Source organism: Bos mutus, chromosome 1, assembly GCF_027580195.1.
Source record: "Bos mutus isolate GX-2022 chromosome 1, NWIPB_WYAK_1.1, whole genome shotgun sequence".
Taxonomy (NCBI): Eukaryota; Metazoa; Chordata; class Mammalia; order Artiodactyla; family Bovidae; genus Bos; species Bos mutus.
The window spans coordinates 117,999,247-118,020,583 of NC_091617.1; the positions used below are offsets into that span (position 1 = coordinate 117,999,247).

The 21,337-nt window shown below is 38.5% G+C and overlaps 2 protein-coding genes across 3 annotated transcripts in view; one reads left to right on the plus strand and one right to left on the minus strand.

Annotated features, from left to right (window-relative positions):
- HLTF (helicase like transcription factor) overlaps positions 1-5,200 on the plus strand; it is a 63,508-nt gene extending 58,308 nt beyond the window's left edge. For both annotated transcript variants that reach the window (XM_070374835.1, XM_070374838.1), the window contains exons 24-25: positions 882-962; positions 2,941-5,200. In XM_070374835.1, coding sequence (XP_070230936.1) covers positions 882-962; positions 2,941-3,093 — 234 coding nt within the window. In that variant the 3' untranslated portion in view covers positions 3,094-5,200. The remainder of the gene's footprint in view (positions 1-881; positions 963-2,940) is intronic.
- A 12,775-nt stretch (positions 5,201-17,975) lies between these two features.
- The window catches only part of GYG1 (glycogenin 1), a 40,924-nt gene continuing 37,562 nt past the window's right edge, over positions 17,976-21,337 (minus strand). Inside the window, exon 7 of the mRNA XM_070374844.1 lies at positions 17,976-18,837. Coding sequence (XP_070230945.1) covers positions 18,664-18,837 — 174 coding nt within the window. The 3' untranslated portion in view covers positions 17,976-18,663. The remainder of the gene's footprint in view (positions 18,838-21,337) is intronic.

The window sequence follows — 21,337 nt, forward strand, 5'->3', positions numbered from 1 at the left end:
TTCTGTTGGTACTTTGTTGTATAAATTTTCCTTTTCTCCAAAAACCCTATTTTCAGCTTCAAGAATCATTCCATAGTTTAGTTTAAAATTTAATGATCCCACCCTGACAATTCATATTATTTCAAAACCACTTGACTCCTATCTTCTAGACTGAAAAGCTCTTCGATATCCTTCTTGCTTATTCTTCCCTTTTCAGTGCTTCATTGTTTTATTCTTTACCATAAGAGAGTCCCTATGATAATGCTTATGTTAATTAGCTAATGTTACTTTCTTAGATCAGTTTTCAAGTCAAACTGATTTCAAATATATATACTGAAAATTATATTGCAAAGTCTTAAATAATTTTTAGGACTTTTGACTACTCCTGAAATCTTTTTTTGTACTTTTTACATAATGAGTGGAGGAAAATGAAAGAAAAAGAACAAAGACCAGCAAAAAGGGAGAAAACTTTTTCATTAAATGGACTCACCTGTCTTTTCTGATGTAAATTATTTCGGAGCGTGTATAACCTTCCTCTGTTAAGCAAATATAGTTTGACTTGAAAGTGGGTTGATAAGAAACTGGAAAGATATTAGTTGACTACTCAACAATCATTTATACTGTGTGATTTCTATTTTTCAGACCCTTACTTAGGTACTGGAGGCAGTGGAGTGAAATGACAGGGGAGAGAACACCTGCCTATCATAGTAGTGATTGGGGAAGGCAGTCAGGGGTGTGTGTGGATTGTTTTGTTCCCAGAACATTTATTAGTATTGTCATTATCTGAATTCATTCAGAAAGATTTCAGTCAGTAAAAGGTGAATGAATAATACTGCAACAAAAGGACTTGTATAGAACACATACAGACTAGGTGGTAGTGATGCAATTCATGTTCTTACTAGGCCTGGAATCCAGCTGCTGAAGATCAGTGCTTTGACAGATGCCATAGACTTGGCCAGAAGCAAGAAGTTATTATCACAAAAGTGAGTTTTTAAGATACCTATTTTAAAATTAGGTTGTAAGATTTTAAAAACTACATAAATAGTGTGTGAGTTTATTGTTATAAAATATTGAAATAGAATTATGCGGAGCAAACTATGAGGGACATCTTTATTTTGGTCTTGTTAATTTTGTTTTTATGTGAATTGCTTGCTTATATCTTTTGCCAAGTTTTCATAAAGACAAATACAGTTTTATAGTATAAAGGACATTTTTGTAAATGTTTTGTTGTATGTATTGAAAATTTTTTATCCCAGGCTCTTGTTTATCTTTGAACTTTGTGTTTTTTTGTCATGAAAGTTTAGAAATTTTTATGATTTAAAATATGGCAGCCTTTTTCTTTATATCTCCTGGATTTTTGAGGTCTTGCTTAGAACAGAAGACTTTTATCTTCAAATTTTAAAAATGAATCTTCTGTAAGTTATATGAACTGGAGGGGTGCTGTGCTTAGTCTCTCAGTTGTGTCTGACTCTGTGCAACCCCATGGACTGTAGTCTGCCAGGCTCCTCTGTCCATGGGGATATTCCAGGCAAGAATACTGGAGTGGGTTGCCATGCCCTCCTACAGGGGATCTTCCCAACCCAGGGATCGAACCCAGGTCTCCTGCATTGCAGGTGGATTCTTTATCATCTGATCTACCACTGGAAGTAGTGTTTTATAAAAATATCAATAAAAATTGTCATATTCAAAATTTGGAAAATGTTACCCCCCAAAATCTCATGTAGTTCTGATTCTTTTGAAATATTTTACTTTTTGTTTATGATTCATGATATGGATCTAACTTTCTTATTTTCAAATGAAGAATCATTTGTTACATTACCATTTTTAAGTCCATCTTTTTTTTCCTACCAATTTGAAATGTCACGTCTTCATAAATTCATATATATTACATGGGTCTCTTTCTGGACTCTGTTCCATTTCATTGATCTCTTTTCCTGTTCCCAGGACAATGTTACTTTAATAATTTCTATGGTTTTATAAAGTATGCCCTGATATCTAATAGAGCATAGTGCTCTCACTACCCTTCTTTTTGAAAATTGTGTTGGTTTTTATGATTTAGTCATGAATTGAACTTTGGATTTGGATTACAGAATCCCATTTAAAAAATCTTGTTTGGGATTTACTAAATTTATGATTAATTTGAAAACTGTATTCTTTATAAATAAGGAGTGTTCCCATATAAGAACTTAGTAACATTTTATAACACAATTTGTCATTACAGTAACTGGGACCTCTTGTACAGTGTTAAATAGTAGTAGTGATAGTAATCATTCTTGACTTGTTCCTATCTTTGTTGGAAATACTTTTATTGTTTTACATTAAGTATGGTGTTCTTGGTAAGTTTCTAGTAGATGTCCTTAATAATATTGAAGACATTTATTTCTAGGTTAATGAGGATTCTTTTTAAAATCAAAGTTTTTAATCAGGAATAAATGTTGAACTTTATCACATTCTTCTTTGGTATTTATTGAGATGATCACATTTTTTCTCTTTTAATTTTCTGAATTATACCAGATGAAGGTATATTCTTTCTGGGAAAATCTTACTTGGCTTTTTAACTATGCTGAATTTATTTTGCTAATATTCCAGCTACAGTGTTGTCCATAAAGTTTGCTTTTTTTATATGTTGCTCTTATCTGATGATAGAGTTATAACATGTCCTTACAGCTATATTCTTTATACAGGAGAAATACACTGAGTAATAGGGGAAAATGGCACTCATCTCTAGCTATCATACCATATTCTAATATTACCACTGTATATTGAGGAAAAGAGGGATAGTGAAACAGTTTGTAATAGATTACTATTGATCATTTTTGACAGCTACATAATACTATAAGGAAGCAGATTCCTTTAGAGTAGGGCATTATTTTCATTAGGTCTCAGTTTTTTAATTAAAGAATTTAAGTATTGTGACCTATAAAGTACCTAACCAATTTAACTTTGTTTTTCTTTTTACAGTTCATTGTGAAGGATTCTGTTGAAGAAAACATGCTGAAAATACAAAACACGAAGAGAGAACTTGCAGCTGGAGCCTTTGGAACTAAGAAAACAAATGCGAGTGAAATGAAACAAGCTAAAATCAATGAAATCAGAACTTTAATTGATTTATAAATTGGTGGAATTTGGTAAGCTCAGTTTAATTAGATACATACACAAGTTTTAGAAATGAGAAAAATGCAGTTCTAGAAATTATATCTAGAGTATGTCTGCTAAAAGGGGCATATTTTATATTAGTGAAGAGGTATTACTAATCGCCTTCTATATATGAACCTATTTTTAATGATATTTCAAATAGCAATAAGTTCTGTTATATGCCGTGGCCTAAAATAATTTTTTTGGGAGAAAAAGTTACTTTTATTCAACTTTTCATATTATCTATGCTGAGTATTTTCATGTATCTCCCAAGTACTCAGCTGTTTCATATTTCCAAAAAAGTCAAACCTTTTATACTTTGACCAAATAGAGAGTTATTTTCTATGTTGACACATTTGGTTAGTCACCAAAGCCTCCCATTTGTGATGCTGTGGATTCACAATCCTTGTAAACGATTAATATGTACACAGACTAGACAAGAGATTGATTTTATTGGACCTTTGAAAACCATATATGCATTCCAGAACATTACATGAGAGACCAAAGTCCAGGTTAGCAAGTTACCTGGTTTTTGTTTGGTTTTGTTCATATATGTGTGTGTGTTTTGGTTTATTTTTCTTTCACAGTATCATTGAGAGAAATTCAAATAAGAAAATTCAAAAATTCAAATAAGACTTACAATTTTATGTTCATGAAAAAAAATTAGGGTTTGTGTTAGAGCAGAATTCTCTCCATTTAGTCAGGTGGTACTATTCTTTTTATTTAAATGTAACTTGATGTGTTAGTGTGTAAATACAGTCTGTGGGGATGAGAAGGAACCAGTTCTGCCCAGTTTGATTTGACTATTTAAATTATGGAGTTGCTGAATAGATATTTCTATATATAGATAATATTATTTATGTGCTTTAAAAAAAAACTTTATAAATTTTTATAATTCAGAAGACTACTATATGTGAGAGGCATGATATCTGGATGGAAGTTGGGTTGGATGACCTCCAAAATTATTTCGACTTTTAAAGACATCTTAATCCCTAAATGGAGAATTCTCTTTGGTATTATGTTTAGAATCAGAGTTTGATTTTGGAACTTGAGTAATTCACCCTTACACCTACTTATAGAATCAGTCATCATTTTCCTACTTTTTTGTTAATAATCAAACAGTAGCTGCCACAGAATTCTTGATAACTCTTTTAGTCATATTTAAAACAATCTATAACTTTATCAATCAGGTTAGGTAGTAAGTGGTGTTTTTTCCTTAAGGGAAACTTTATTTTTAATCCAAAGAAGGAAGAAATTGATAACTGTAACAGGAGAAGCTTCATGGTTGATGACACAAATTTAAGAACACCTTATATTTTACTTACAGTGTTGGAAGTGACTTGACTGAAAGATAAGAGGAGATTGGAGGCAGGGTTGTCTTCTAGGGCACACATCTTAGATTTAACACATATTTTATCACCAGCTAAATCCTTCCCTTCTCTGAGCCCTATCCTTTGCTCTAAGGGAACAGTGGATTAGACAGCAAGAATCTTCCCAGGCCTTTTTCTCTTCAGCAGCAGGTGATGAAAAGGACCAATAGAGCTTGCTGCGACGATGAGAATGGAATTATAATTTGGGGTTGGTCCACTAGCATAAGGAGTGATAGAGAGGAACTAGCACAAAGAGTCAAGTTGATCAGGATCTCATAAAACATGATAGATATACGGGTTCTCAATATACCAGTACTCTTGTAAGATTAAGTATAAAAAGAGTTTGCAGCAAAAAACACACTCTACTCTCCTTGCTTACAAAGGCAAAACCTTACAAACTCACTGTAAAGTGAAGACTGCTTCTTTACCCAAGCATTTACAGACTTGTGTTTTTAAACACATTCATGTGACAAGTCATTTAAAAAATACCTTTTTGGTTTTATATAGTTCCATTAAGTGGTGTTAAATAAAAAACAAATTCGTCCTATGAGAATATATAAACTACTGGAATGAAAAGTTCACATTATGTTTATGCTGTTAACTCTGTTTCATTATTATGTAGAGTAATAGCTTTAGAAATATCTTGAAAATACTGTGTTTCCATTTGTGGTTCAAACTGGATTTTGTTTTAAATTTAAAATTAATAAAAGTTTCAAAAATTATTACTTTCTCAGTGCCATATTTTAATGAGTACCTTTTCTTTAAAGAATGTTTAATCTTTATAAATCTCATATTTCTGTTAAGATGTCTATTTTATATAATTATTTTTTACTGACAGTACATAAAAAGTACAAGTAGCTGAGAAAAATTGACTCATATTCCTGCCCTTTTTTAATTTTACTAAATTTCAGTTTAACTGACTTTCTTGTTTAGAACTCAGTGTATATATTTTAAAATTTTAAGTATCTTGATCTTAAACATTGGTTTCAGTTATTTTTATTTTCCCATCAGGCAGAAAAAAAGGAGCTGTGATAACAGCTATGTATAGTGGTATACTAGATTCCACTATGGATTATAGACTTTGCCCTTTTTACAGCTCCACGATTGGGAATATCAAGAAAATAATCGTCTTATGTTTAAAACCAGTTAAGTACCAATAAAATTATACTCAGGTAACGCATATTTTCTTTTGGGGGATATCAAAGGCATTCACTGGTGTGGTTTTTTAAATTAATTTTAATTGGAGGCTAATTACAATATTGTAGTGGTTTTTGTCATACATTGACATGAATCAGCCATGGGTGTACATGTGTTCCCCATCCTGAACCCTCCGCCCCCCCAACTACACTCCCATCCTATCCCTCAGGGTCATCCCAGTGCACCGGCCCTGAACACCCTGTCTCATGCATCAAACCTGGACTGGCGATCTATTTTACATATGGTAATATACATGTTTCAATGCTCTCCTCTTAAATCATCCCACCCTCTTGCCTTCTCCCACAGAGTCCAAAAGTCTGTTCTTTACATCTGTGTTTCTTTTGCTGTCTCGCATATAGTGTCATCATTACCATCTTTCTAAATTCCATATATATGCGTTAATTAATATGCATCGGTGTTTTTCTTTCTGACTTACTTCACTTTGTATAATAGGCTCCAGTTTCATCCACCTCATTAGAACTGATTCAAATGCATTCCTTTTAATAGCTGAGTAATATTCCATTGTGTATATGTTTACCATAGCTTTCTTATCCATTCATCTGCCGATGGACATCTGGGTTGCTTCCAGGCCCTAGCTATTGTAAACAGTGCTGCGATGAACATTGGGGTACACGTGTCTCTTTCAGTTCTGGTTTCCTTGGTGTGTATGCCCAGCAGTGGGATTGCTGGGTTGTATGGCAGTTCTGTTTCCAGTTTTTTAAGGCATCTCCACACTGAGTCGGACACGACTGAAGTGACTTAGCAGCAGCAGCAGCTTTTCTCACAGAGAAGGCGATGGCACCCCACTCCAGTACTCTTGCCTGGAAAATCCCATGGACAGAGGAGCCTGGAAGGCTGCAGTCCATGGGGTCTCGAAGAGTCGGACACGACTGAGCGACTTCCCTTTCACTTTTCACTTTCATGCACTGGAGAAGGAAATGGCAACCCACTCCAGTGTTCTTGCCTGAAGAATCCCAGTGACGGGGCAGCCTGGTGGGCTGCCGTCTATGGGGTCACACAGAGTTGGACACGACTGAAGTGACTTAGCAGCAGCAGCAGCAGCACACTGTTCTCCATAGTGGCTGTAGTAGTTTGCATTCCCACTCACTGGTGTGTTTTTTATTCCTTAACAAAGGTCTGTTCATTAGTATTTGGAAAGAAGATTCATCAAAAACATGAGGACAATGATATGTTTGGCTTATTAATAAGAATTCAAATGCGTAACCTTAGGTTTTCAACTATATTAAACTTGTGGAGAAGGCAATGGCAACCCACTCCAGTACGCTTGCCTGGAAAATCCCATGGGTGGAAGAGCCTGGTAGGCTGCAGTCTGTGGGGTCACATAGAGTCGGAAATGACTGAAGTGACTTAGCAGCAGCAGCATATTAAACTTGAAAATATTTTCAAAAGGTGAAATACAACAGCTTTCCTTCATTTAATTCACCAATAAGTATGTATAACCTTCCTTACAAGTTCTACATTCTGGAATTCAGTACCTCATTTTTATGTTACTTCTAAATAAAAAGATCTTAAGATACTGATAGCTGTGAATAATGGTTGGGAGGCTTCCCTGCAGTAATGTCTACTTCAGAGGGAGAAACTGTGTTGATTAGAAACCCTGTTAGCAGACATAATGTTTTCTTCCATGTTAATGTATTTACACTTACTGTGTGGTAATAAGGGAGAACAGTCTTCTAGATGAAGCCATAATAATATGCTGCTTTTGAAAGGGCAGATGATTTCTTATTTCCAGTCAGATCTTTCAAAGGTTAAGATGGGATTTTAAAAAATCTCTTTTCCAGCTCCGTGTTGAACCTTCTTGATCAAGAATTTTCTGACAGATTTAAACCTGCTTCTACTTTTAAATATGAAAATTAATTTTTACATGAAAATATAATTTTAATAATGCATATGATTCAAATGTACATCGAACAGGACACCTCTATTAATCTGAACCAAGATATAATAACTAGGCTACACTGGGACTTCACTTAGAAGAACAGCAAATGTCAAAATGATTTCTTAAATTGGTAGATAAATTCTAGGGCATGTCTTTGCACAGTTGAAACCCAGTCTAGTATTCCAAGAGGGTATTTAATGTGATAAATGTGATATTAAAGGTCATCAGAGAGATTATATATTATTAAAATATGTGGGCCATTTGCTAAAGCAGAGACAGGACTAATGTTTTGAAATGTTTTCAGTAAGTTTGCCATCTTTTCAGCATTCTGTCAATAGTGTCTTAGAAAGGCAGATAAAATTAACTAGGCTACAGTTTGCTGAATGTTTAAACTATTTTACCCTTTTTGTTAGGGTAGGGAAGGGCTATTCCCTAATAGTACATCATAGGATTTTAAAACCACTGCAGTGAGGAGCCTGCATGCCACAACTAGAGAGCAGCCCCCACTCTCTGCAAGTAGAGAAAGCCTGTGTGCAGCAACAAGGACCCAGCACAGCCAAAGAAAAGTTACGTCAGCCTTTTACGTTTAGAGCTCTTCTCTTATGCAGTGTAAAAAAATTGGGAACCAAAGGGAATAAGTAAACACAGAAAGTCTATACTAGATGATATATTTCATTCTCCTCACTCCCTAGTTAAGATGCTTTGATATCCTCAATTTTATAAAAAAAGGACTTGAGTCTTGTGATCTCGTGATACAGGTGGAGAGCTCCAAATTATTTGGATTGCATATTACATGGTCACAACAATAAGGCAGTATTAGTTATCTGAAGACTAGGTTTCTGTTCATCCCAACTAGGAGCACAGAAACCAAAAAAGGCTTCTAACCACCTAAAATAAAGTTCAATAAATCCATATACTTAATAGAAAAGGACCTAGTGTTCAAAGGCTCTGTTATTGAACATTTAACTCTTCCTATTTTTGTTCTAGGCAAACAGTAGTGAGAAGTGGTAGCTGGAAGACTGGACATTATAGAAGGAAACTTCAAAGTGAACACAGAATAAGTAAATCACAAGAGTTGAGTGGCTTAGTATAGGTGTATGCTAAGTGCTATGCATGCTAAGTCGCTTCAGTCGTGTCCGACTCTGTGCAACCCTATGGATAGCAGCCCACCAGGCTCCTCCATCCACAGGATTCTCTAGCCACGAATACTGGAGTGGGTTGCCATTTCCTTCTCCAAGTTTCAGTCTATGAGACAAAACCAAACAAACAGTTCACAGAATATCCAACCTGCACTCTTCAAAACATCAAAGTCACAGGAGACAAGAAAAGTCTGAAAAGCCTCCACAGACCAGAGGTTGCTGAGGAGACGTGAAAACTAAGTGTAACTCAGCATCCTGGGGGGATCCTGAAACAGAGGAAGGGGTTAGGGAACAACAGGTGAAATCAGAAGATAGGGTGGGCGAGGGGGAGGTCACAGAAACAGACTGACACTGCCCCCGAGTTGTGACAAACACCAGTATAACACAAGATGCCCACAGGGAGGGGGGAGACTGAGGGGTTCCTCGGGAACTCTACTGTCTTTGCAGCTTTGTGGTCAATCTACAGTTATTCCACAATAAAAAGTTTATTTAAAGAAAAATACTCCACCTAATCCACCAGTTATAATCTAGAAGAGAAGACTGGGGGGTGACTGTGCTTCCTCCCTGCCAGCAGCCTGTCCAGTGGTCTCCCCTAACCCCACCTGCTAGTACTCATCACTGAGGAGTGGAAGTCAGTCCTTACTTAAAAGACCTTTAGAAGCACTACTGCTGGGCACTGGAGATAAAACATATCCACCTTAATAATAACAATGAATCCCTTATGTAACACCTTACTCTGTGCCAGGCACTAGTCCAAGGGCACCTGACCTGAATTCATTTAATCCTCAAAACAACACTAAGAAATAGGTACTGTCGATGGCCACATACGTTGGCCATCAGCACATTTCTATTAACTCCATATTTGATTCTGGAACTATTAATGGAAAGCAAGACACATGGAAGGGAAATTGCCAGTAAGCTAGTTAACTGGGGTGTAGTCAGGGGTTGAATCTAACAACTTGGCTCCAGAGTCCATGCTCTTAACCATTATTCTGTTGCCTCAGTAAAAAACATGGCCCCTATAGGGCAAGAGCTCAAATACTGGCAGAGTGGATAAAGTACTCTAAGGGAATGTGGTCGGATCCCAAGAAGGACTTCCTGTACGCAAGAGTAGCCTGTATTAGGGATGCAATATACAATAAACCTAATTAATACCACCATATGTTATATATGAAAGCTGTTACAAGAGTAAATCCTAAGAGTTCTCATCACAAGGAAAGCAGGATGTATTTTTTTCTATTTCTTCAGTTTTGTATCTGTAGGAGATAATGTTCACTGCTGCTGCAGCTGCTAAGTAACTTCAGTTGTGTCTGACTCTGTGTGACCCCATAGACGGCAGCCCACCAGGCTCTCCTGCCCCTGGGATTCTCCAGGCAAGAACACTGGAGTGGGTTGCCATTTCCTTCTCCAATGCATGAAAGTGAGAAGTGAAAGTGAAGCCGCTCAGTTGTATCCGACTCCTAGCGACCCCATGGACTGCAGCCTACCAGGCTCCTCCATCCATGGGATTTTCCAGGCAAATCACTATGCTGTACGCCTTACGCTTACCCAGTGTTACATATCATTCATATCCCAATAAATCTGTAAGGAAAAAAAAAAAGCATCTGAACTTGGAGGAAGAAAAAAAAAAAAGCCTGCATGTCTTCATTCTCTGATAACTCTCAAGATCAAGGTCCCGTGCCTTCTCTGGCTCTTAATTCAGTCTCCTAAGCACCAGGAAAAGCTCAACTCCAGGTGTAATGTCCTGCTGTGGATGAACGGAGGTGGGTAAAGGAGGGGTTTCTGCAGCACAGGAAAGACGCACAACCACTTGGGCTGGGAGGGTCCTGCACACCGGGAGGGGATGGCTAGGAAGGCCCATCTCTTTGAGCAATGGATTGCAGATCTTCCTATTTCTGGCAGACCTGCACGACTGATGGTGGGGTGGGGGGAGCTGAGGTAGAGGACAGTCTGAAAGGGAGCCTAGGTGGGGGGTATGGACAAAAGAAGGAACCAACTGGCCTGAAAGGAATGCGGAGGATAAGTGTTGAGGGTAGGTGGGCAGGAGACAGAGAAAAGATAAGCCTGAGGGCAACAACTGACTCCCTGCACCAAGACGGGGCTGAGCGTCCATGTTGTGAATGGGAAAGGGCAGGGATGGCTGGGAATTACCTTGGAGGAGGCAAAGGAGACACAAGGATGACCTTTTAGCAAGTGTTGGATGGTCTAGCGTCGGGTTCCTGCCAGGGGGGTCGGAAGGGGTGACACCGGGCCCCAGGGTTCCTTCTGCGCAGCCCTTATCTCTAAAAGGATGCCGACCCTGAATACACCACAGTATTATATAGTCATATCATAGAAGTTTTCTCTCTTCTGGGCCAATAAAACAACTGTGAAAACAGGATAATTCTATATAGGCTTTTAAGATACAAAGTCTATACATTGTGAAGCTGAATTGTGTCCAAGCCAAAATTTATGACTTAACCCTATCCTTGAATTTTCTTACCCACTCATTTTTATAAAATTTCAGGCAGCCTATTTAGGAATGCCTTTTTGTAAAAAGTATTTTCCAAGTCCTATTTCAAGGCCATTGTCCTTATCTTCATAGCAAGCAAAATGAAAGCTTTTCCATTATTTGTTTCTGGCATTTATGGGTATATACAGAGAATACTCTTGATCTCTTGGCCCATTTCCCTGATCTCATTGTCTGTATTGATCATTCATTTGTTTAATGCAGAGCATAGCTTTAGATTTAGAACATACACAGATCTGAATCAAAGTTTTTAACCTTTCTTATTCTCTGATTACCAGAGAAATGAGAAATCTATATATACATTATAGGGCTGATATGAGAATTGAGCTATAAGTACCTAGTAAATATTGTCTTTCCTCATTGCTTTCTTACAGATTGTTTTCTCTTAAAGAAGATTAAACCTCAGCATCAGAAACTCAGAGAAATAAATTATCAAAGGCTGAGCCAGCAGGGAAGCCCATCACATAACATACCCAAGTGTAAAAATAGTTAATAATCCATTTGTAGTAGAAAAAAAGCAGACTGTCGCAGACTTTTATATAAGGGGAAACCAAGTCTTCCTTAGCTTGCAGCTGCTACTGCTGCTAAGTCACTTCAGTCGTGTCCGACTCTGTGCGACCCCATAGATGGCAGCCCACCAGGCTCCCCCGTCCCTGGGATTCTCCAGGCAAGAACACTGGAGTGGGTTGCCATTTCCTTCTCCAATGCATGAGAGTGAAAAATGAAAGTGAAGTCGCTCAGTCGTGTCCAACTCTTAGCGACCCCATGGACTGTGTAGCCTATCAGGCTCCTCTGTCCATGGGATTTTCCAGCAAGAGTACTGGAGTGGGGTGCCATTGCCTTCTCCGCTTCCTTAGCTTAATTCCATACATTTCAGTGACATTAAAGAGGTAAATATTACAATTCATTTATAGATGTTATTTATGATAATATTGCCTATTCACTCAAGGGGCCAAGTTTGTCTTCTGGAAAGCCTTTACTAAATACAAGTTGAATCCCCTGCTATATAACAACATTGCACCATGCATCTTCTGAAAGCTCTGACTCCCTATTTAGTGTAAATACCTTCTTAATGTATCAAATGGTTCTCAAATGTCCCTTGGGTCACAGTCACTGCTTGATAGTACTTGGAATAGAAATACTATGGCCTCAACCTCAACCAAGGTCTACTGAATCATAATCTATAGTGATAAGCCTGAGAGACTGTACTTACAACTCCAGTGTCTTTCAGGAGCAGCCAGGTTGGAGACTGTTGCTTAAGCCTCTAGTTTTTATTTACTCCTTCCTCTCTCTTCATATCCAATCCATCAGCAGCTTTATGCCTTCAGCCTGGTGGAAGGTGTGTTGGAATACCACTGTCTCTCTCCAGGATCACCACAGTAAACTAATTTGCCTTCTAATCAACTCTTGTTCTCATTTAAGCTGTTTTCCACCAGCTTCAGAAGCAGTGTTCTTAAAATGTAAATCACAAAGGTAAGACAATTAGACCTTCTTTAAGATGACTGGCATTGGACTGAAACAAACTATATTAAAATTCATTCATTCATAATGATACTAGAACCAACCCCCTCAAAACCACCTTTGGAGGATGCTATGAAACCAGTTGCATATTTTATATACTGACTAGTGAGTAAAGGGAAGGAATAAAGCATTTATCCTGCCTCTTTAATAGGAAAAACTCAGGATAACCAGATTGTTGATGAATGGAAGTATATAGAAATATTTCAGCTAGTGAGAGTATTACCATTTTGTAACCCCAGTGAGATAATGTATCTAGGCAATGATCATTAATGGCAGTTAATATCATAATGAGATTAAATCACACCTTAATCTGGTCCTCTGAATCAGTTTATAAGAAATACAGAATACAAGGAAACAAACTGCCATCAGTAAAGTGTAGAATGTGGGAGAGACTAAAGGACAACTAATCTGGTTTCTTCAGTAAATTGCAAGGCAACAACAAAACAAAGGAGTGTAAGGAAACACAGCTGAATCAGAGATATCAACCAGTTGCACTGTAAGGGCCTTACTTGTGATAGAGTCAATTCCTAGGCAGGTTGATAGGAAGTCTGGGGTCCCCGAGGAGGATAAAGGGGTCTGGGGCTCTCGAGGAGGAGATAGGGGTCTGGAGTTCTCAAGGAGGAGAAAAGGACAAACTTTTTATTCTACATTGCTTTGTCTTAGTCAATATAAACAATGTAAGGACATGTTTCTGCTTTTCAATATGCTATCTAGGTTGGTCATAACTTTTCTTCCAAGGAGTAAACGTCTTTTAATTTCATGGCTGTAGTCACCATCTGCAGTGATTTTGTAGCCCCCCAAAATAAAGTCTGACACTGTTTCCACTGTTTCCCCATCTATTCCCGTGAAGTGATGGGACCAGATGCCATGATCTTAGTTTTCTGAATGTTGAATTTTAAGCAAACTTTTTCACTCTCCTCTTTCACCTTCATCAAGAGGCTTTTTAGTTCCTCCTCACTTTCTGCCATAAGGGTGGTGTCATCTGCATATCTGAGGTTATTGATATTTCTCCCGGCAATCTTGATTCCAGCTTGTGCTTCTTCCAGCCTAGGGTTTCTCATGATGTACTCTGCATAGTAGTTAAATAAGCAGGGTGACAATATACAGCCTTGATGTACTCCTTTTCCTATTTGGAACCAGTCTGTTGTTCCATGTCCAGTTCTAACTGTTGCTTCCTGACCTGCATACAAATTTCTCAAGAGGCAGGTCAGGTGGTCTGAAGAACTGATGCTTTTGAACTGTGGTGTTGGAGAAGACTCTTGAGAGTCCCTTGGACTGCAAGGAGATCCAACCAGTCCATTCTGAAGAGATCAGCCCTGGGATTTCTTTGGAAGGAATGATGCTAAAGCTGAAACTCCAGTACTTTGGCCACCTCATGCAAAGAGTTGACTCACTGCAAAAGACTCTGATGCTGGGAGGGATTGTGGGCAGGAGGAGAAGGGGACGACAGAGGATGAGATGGGTGGATGGCATCACTGACTCGATGGACGTGAGTCTGAGTGAACTCCGGGAGTTTGTGATGGACAGGGAGGCCTGGCGTGCTGCGATTCATGGGGTCGTAGAGTTGGACACGACTGAGGGACTGAACTGAACTGAACTGAACTGAAGGACATGTTTCTCCTTAAGAAGAACCTTCTGACTAGTTTTGTTATCTTAGGTATATTGTGGGAGTGGGTCTGGTGAGACCTTTCTATTGTTAGTTCTAATCTTAATTTAAGATGTATGTTGTGGGAATGGGTCTGGTAAAAGTATATAAGGCCTTGATAAGACTAGCGAGTGGGGGGCTCTCTGTCCCCTTTCTGATGTCTATGTCAGAAGCTTCCTGTCCCTCTGTCCCTTTTATTTAATAATATACTTTATTATTTTTATTAAAGTATATAAAAATATACTTTAATAATAAAACTCTGCCACACAAAAGCTCTTGAGTGATCAAATCTGGTCCCCTGGTCCTGAAGCTCAGTCTTCTTCAGAGATCAAGAATCTGACATCCTTCACCTTAAGCTATCACTTGGATCCTGATAAGATCAAGTGGAAGTAAAACACAACATAATGGAGGACATTTAGAATTAAGTTTCTTGGTGTGAGCATTTTATGAAGTCCCTATGTTTTAAAGATAGCGGGTGTATATCATGTGAGTTTTTTTTTTATCTAGGATTTGCTTCCAAATAGTTTGGTAGGGGAAGAGTTCATGGGGATATAGGGACATAGATGAAACTGTTGAAAGTAGGTGATGAGAGTTCTTTATACTATTCTGCTTACCTTGGTATGTAAGTTCCCATTAATAAAACATTACATATAAATTAACATTAATAAAACTTCAGTCATTATTGAATTTAAAATCCAAAGCCCAAACGTTCATCTATGAAGGCAATACGTTCCTCTCCATCCTGTCTTGAAAGCCTTTATTTCCACCCAGTTCTCCCATTCCCACAATTTCCTCTGAATGGAATAGTCTTCTTCTCCTCACTCCCTTTTGGCTTCTGGAGAGCCTCTCTTTCTGGCTTAATCAGCATCTTGTAGGCTTTTCTTGAAGACCCTAGGGCTGGACTTGCTCAGGGGCAAGTGTATTTGTCAGTGTATTTTATTTAATATAATTTGCAATTATATATGTTAGTTTCTTTCAGTCTGTTTGCTACTAGAATATCAGGAAATATGTGTCTTATACATTCCTATGTATCTACTGTCCATCACATGTGTGATATGGTCAGTACTTAGTAAGTGCTTATTGAATGAATTATTCAGAGTTGTGTTGTATAAATGTATATGTCAACCCAAATTGTGTTTGATGTGAAAATAAGATGACTGAATAAATGCTTTGGTAGATGTAATTTCTGGAATAAGCTCAAGTTTTTCCTTGAAATCAAACATTTTTATAACCATTGAGACTGTGAAAGCAACGTAGGGCTGAAACCAACTTTAAAATTAGGCACAGATTCCTTAAGAAAAATGGAAATGAAACTACCATATGACCCAGCAATCCCACTACTGGGCATTACCCTGAGGAAACCATAACTGAAAAAGACACATATACCCCAGTGTCCACTGCAGCACTACTTACAATAGCTAGGACATGGAAGCAACCTAGATGTCCATCAACATATTAATAAATAAAGAAGCAGTGGTACATGGAATATTACTTAGCCATAAAAAGGAACACATTTGACTCAATTCTAATGAGGTGGATGAACCTAGAGTCTATTATACAGAGTGAAGTAAGTCAGAAAAACAAATGTTGTATATTTGTATATTTGCATGGAAGTGAAAAGTGAAAGTGAAGTCGCTCAGTCGTATCCGACTCTTAGTGACCCCATGGACTCCAGCCCACCAGGCTCCTCTGTCCATGGGATTTTCCAGGCAAGAGTACTGGAGTGGGGTGCCATTGCCTTCTCCGACCTGACACGCAGAGGCACTTAAATCTTTGGTAGTGCTTCACGTATTTGAAGACCACAGCAACTCACTTTCCACCAGTCCAACTAACCAGCCTATTTCACCTTCAGAAATAATTTGTTATTTAACAGTTTACACTCTGAAGTAAGTCCTCAGGCTCTTCTTAAGCTCTTCTGGTAGCCAACATCCAAGGTGGTCCCCCAATCCAGTCTTGCCTCCAAGTTTCCATATTCCAACATTCATTCACACCCTTACTGTGGAAATAAAGGAATCTTTATTTCTGATCTTGAAGGTTAAAAGCCACTGCAGCTTCTAAAGTTTCTTCTCGTCATGGTTTTCCCTCTTGTTTTCTTCAACAGAATAATTTGTGATTACTCACTTCAGATTTAAAAGGTCATTTAAATCATGCCCTTTACTAGCACATTTAATGAGTATGTTTTATATTGGTACTTCTATCATTTTAAGCCATGGATAAAAATGCTAGAAGACACTGAGTCTGATACTAATAGTCCTGAAAGATTATTGAGTATGTTTAGAGACTGACAATGAACCTAGGTTCATTAAGGTTACAATATTCTAAAATTTGAGTACCCACTTAATATAGAGATGAAATGTGAGTGACAGATGAGATAAACTTGATCTTCCTTTCCTCCATCTATCATATCAGATACATCACCATCACTGGAAAGCACTAGCTGTAGATTTCCCTAGGTATCTAGAAAAAAACTTCTAAAGCATATATTTCAGTGTCAAGTTTTACACTGGTTTTTAAAATACAAATTCTATCTCATTAGAACTGATTCAAATGTTTCTTTTTAATGGCTGAGTAATACTCCATTGTGTATATGTACCACAGCTTTCTTATCCATTCATCTGCTGATGGGCATCTAGGTTGCTTCCATGTCCTGGCTATTATAAACAGTGCTGCAATGAACATTGGGGTACACGTGTCTCTTTCCCTTCTGGTTTCCTCAGTGTGTATGCCCAGCAGTGGGATTGCTGGATCATAAGGCAGTTCTATTTCCAGTTTTTTAAGGAATCTCCACACTGTTCTCCATAGTGGCTGTACTAGTTTGCATTCCCACCAACAGTGTAAGAGAGTTCCCTTTTCTCCACACCCTCTCCAGCATTTATTGCTTGTAGACTTTTGGATCCCAGCCATTCTGACTGGCGTGAGATGGTACCTCATAGTGGTTTTGATTTGCATTTCTCTGATAATGAGTGATGTTGAGCATCTTTTCATGTGTTTGTTAGCCATCTGTATGTCTTCTTTGGAGAAATGTCTATTTAGTTCTTTGGCCCACTTTTTGATTGGGTCATTTATTTTTCTGGAGCCTATTATACAGAGTGAAGTAAGCCAGAAAGAAAAACACCAATACAGTATATTAACGCATATATATGGAATTTAGAAAGATGGTAACAATAACCCTGTGTATAAGACTGCAAAAGAGACACCGATGTATAGATCAGTCTTATGGACTCTGTGGGAGAGGGAGAGGGTGGGGAGATTTGGGAGAATAGCATTGAAACATGTATAATATCATGTATGAAACGAGTCGCCAGTCCAGGTTCGATGCACGGTACTGGATGCTTGGGGCTGGTGCACTGGGATGACCCAGAGGGAGGGTAGGGGAGGGAGGAGGCAGGAGGGTTCAGGATGGGGAACGCGGGTATACCTGTGGCGGATTCATTTCGATATTTGGCAAAACTAATACAATATTGTAAAGTTTAAAAATAAAATAAAACTAAAAAAAAATACAAATTCTACAAATTATGAAAAATTCCCTGATACTTTTTTTCCCCATGAGGAGTGGGTGTCCTTAATGAAACAACCAAGATATGGCAGTAAGTGTTTATTTTTCATACAGGGTGCCATTGCAGGGAACCATCACACTGCTGTTTTCAGATATACAGAACGGAACAAAGCATTTTAGCATGCCGCCTTACTGTACACAGAAAACTGGTGAACACCTTCAGACGCTAAGACTAGGAAATGGGTTAACACCATTTGTTGATACGCTTATGAATCACTCAGCAGTGCTATTACAGGCTGTCTTTATCTGAAAGCAGAATTACAATCACTCTGGCAGCCTCTGGGAGACTCTAAAATGCAGGTCTAGTGAGGGGTACAGCAAGCAAGCAAGAGACATGTACCATGCGTGTCCCATTCTGAAAGGAGACTGATCTGAAGCCTGGCTTGGCACATTTTAAGAGTTGATACAGCTATCTTAACAACTTAAGATTGAATTTCCCTTACCATATACATTGGCAGTCAGCTTAATTGAGAATTTCTGAAATATAAGCTCAGGGTTAAAAAGCACAACTGTTGTTCATATAACAGAATTGCTACTTAAACAACTTTTAGCCCAGTTCTCACCAGTTGTCTTGCAAAAAACCCCACATCTGATGAATTTTAGTGAAAGCCTCTAGCAACTGTAACAGACCTTTCTTAACCCAGCTCTAGGTACTAAGTATCAGAAACAAGTGCCTGTGACGTGGATGTGTCCACAGAAAACGGCAGTGTTTCTACTGGAGGTAAGTGTCAAGTTTCCTCTTGATGTTGTCAAAGGAATCTGCTCCCATGTAGTCAGCCTGGCCTTGTTCCCACCGCTCCTTCCGTTCTTCTGAGGATACAAAAGGCTGTGCCGGAGCTGGGATCTCCCCAAGGGACAGCTGTGATACGGCTCCTGAGACATTTTCCTAGAAAGGAGAGAATAAGTAGAGGCTCCTTTAGAGGTTAAAGTCGGACCATTTTAAAGAACGCAATAAATTGAGGAAGGTGAGTAAAACCAGGATGAATTATCATGCAAAGTAGCAAAAACCAAAAAGTATTACATGAAACAAAACAAACAAAGACACGGAAATACAAGGATCATGTGATTTTTTTTTTCCTAACAAAATGAAGACTTCTTGACTTGGTGAAAACATTGGGGAAACAAATTAACTGGGTAGGGTTAATGTTTAAGTTCTGCATACCTTTCTACAGAAGCCACAAGAGAAAGCCAGTGTATAGACCAAGTCTGAAAGCTGCAACAGTTCATTAGAAAGCGTAAGATGGATGAACAAGGGAACAGAAGTCTCATGATAAGTTCCTGATCTGTGTGGGCTCAGAAAGGTTGAGAACTTAAACAAAATGGTACTTCAGAAGCTAAGAACCTAAGCAGAGAGCCGCACCATATATACAGCCGTCACATTATAAAAGCGAGCTAAATGGTTTGAGACTATACACCAAACTTATCTTCCTGTTCAAGTTTATTGCCAAGTCAGATCTATTCCTGTAGCTTCTGTTAATCTGCTTAGTTTTGAATGAATCTTCATTTCCCATCTTTACTTCCCTTGGTTCATAACCCTCAGCCCCTGGCTTGTGTGGAAGGAACAAGGTAACTGTGCAGGGAATGGAGCAAGCCTCCTCGGTATTAAGCTCAAATCTCATTACATACAGGTGGGGAATTAACTTCAGGCTTCCCAGATGGCACTAGCGGTAAAGTATCCGCCTGCCAATGAAGCAGACACAAGAGACGTGGGTTCAATCCCTGGGTCAGGAAGATCCCCTGGGGTAGGAAATGGCACCCCACTCCAGTACTCTTGCCTGGAAAATTCCAAAGGCAGAGGAGCCTGGTGGGCTACAGTCCGTGGGGTCACAAAGAGGTGGACACGACTGAGCACACACCACAAGGGCAATTAACTTCAGTGGTAGCATAAGAGAACATTTAAGGTTATCCTTCATAAAGCTCTCAGGTGTGACAGGACTAGAACCATTAGTAGAGAAAAAGGAAGGCAAATGAATACATACAGGTATTGCTTTTAACAGAGAAAATGGGAGAGCAGAACATGTTATTACCTATTTCTGTTGCTATATGTAAGTATGAGTATATATGTATGAATTTAAATATTCTAGAATTCCAAGGTATGTGGGTAGATTCCACGGGATTCTATTATAGCTGCGGCAATGCCTGTCCTTCCCCTGGATTAGTCCTGCCTCTGCCTTCCACTTGCCACAGGAATGATACAGGCAGCCTCTCATAGAGTCCCCCTCTCACAAGGCTCTTCACAAGGACCACAGTCTCTCAGGCCTGGGTGTGAGTCCCAGCTCTGCTACCGCCTGGTCTGTTACATAACTAGGAGAAGCTGTGGGACTTCTTTGCTGCTGCTGCTGCTGCTAAGTCACCTCAGTCGTGTACGACTCTGTGCGACCCCATGGACTGCAGCCCACCAGGCTCCTCCGTCCCTGGGATTCTCCAGGCAAGAACACTGGAGTGGGTTGCCATTTCCTTCTCCAATGCATGAAAGTGGAAAGTGAAAGTGAAGTCGCTCAGTCGTGTCTGACTCTTAGCGACCCCCTGGACTGCAGCCTACCAGGCTCCTCCATCCATGGGATTTTCCAGGCAAGAGTACTGGAGTGGGGTGCCATTGCCTTCTCCCAAGTCTCAGTTAATTTTAATATATAAGAAGAGGATATTAACAAAAATAATACTTACTTGCCAGAGTGGTTATAAGGGTTAAATAAGAATAGATAACTTTTTGTAAGCACTTCCTACGTACAAGGCAATATTCCAAGCACTGTATAAATATTAGTTCATGGTCCATATAAAGCAAATAGTCTAAGAATGTGTTGTTTTTCACTTTCTCCTTTTTATATTTCAGTACCAGTGCTCGTAAGTGAAATGACTAAAATCTAACTTTATAGTCTCTTATATTATAGCAAGGTAATTAACTGATCTTTTAGACTTGATTATAATTCACCCATTTAGTTTTATTCTTTATATCTTAATACGTAACATAAAAGTTTAATTTCCAATCGTCCTCCAACTCTTCCAAAAGAACCAACCTCAGAGGAAGACCTTTAAAGTCAGAAAAGATGCTAAGCAGGATGTAACTATAAATGTTACTATGTAATCTTCTTCTTACAAAGGGATTTTTCTAAAATCCCATATAACCAGAGGAATAAAACACAGCAACTCAAAATAATCCCAGAAAAGTATTTATTGTATGTTCCTGTTATTGTAATTTTCACTTGAAAAATATTCTTCTACACAAATGGCAAAACTAAAATAGGTATATTTAAAACTTTTGCGGCTTCTAAAACATGAACTGGGGCATTCTTTGTTTTTGTAAACCACTACTTTAGGAATAATCTTACAGTCTTAGGACAACGGACTAAGGATTTTATAGTTATAACATATGGATATATATACAGATA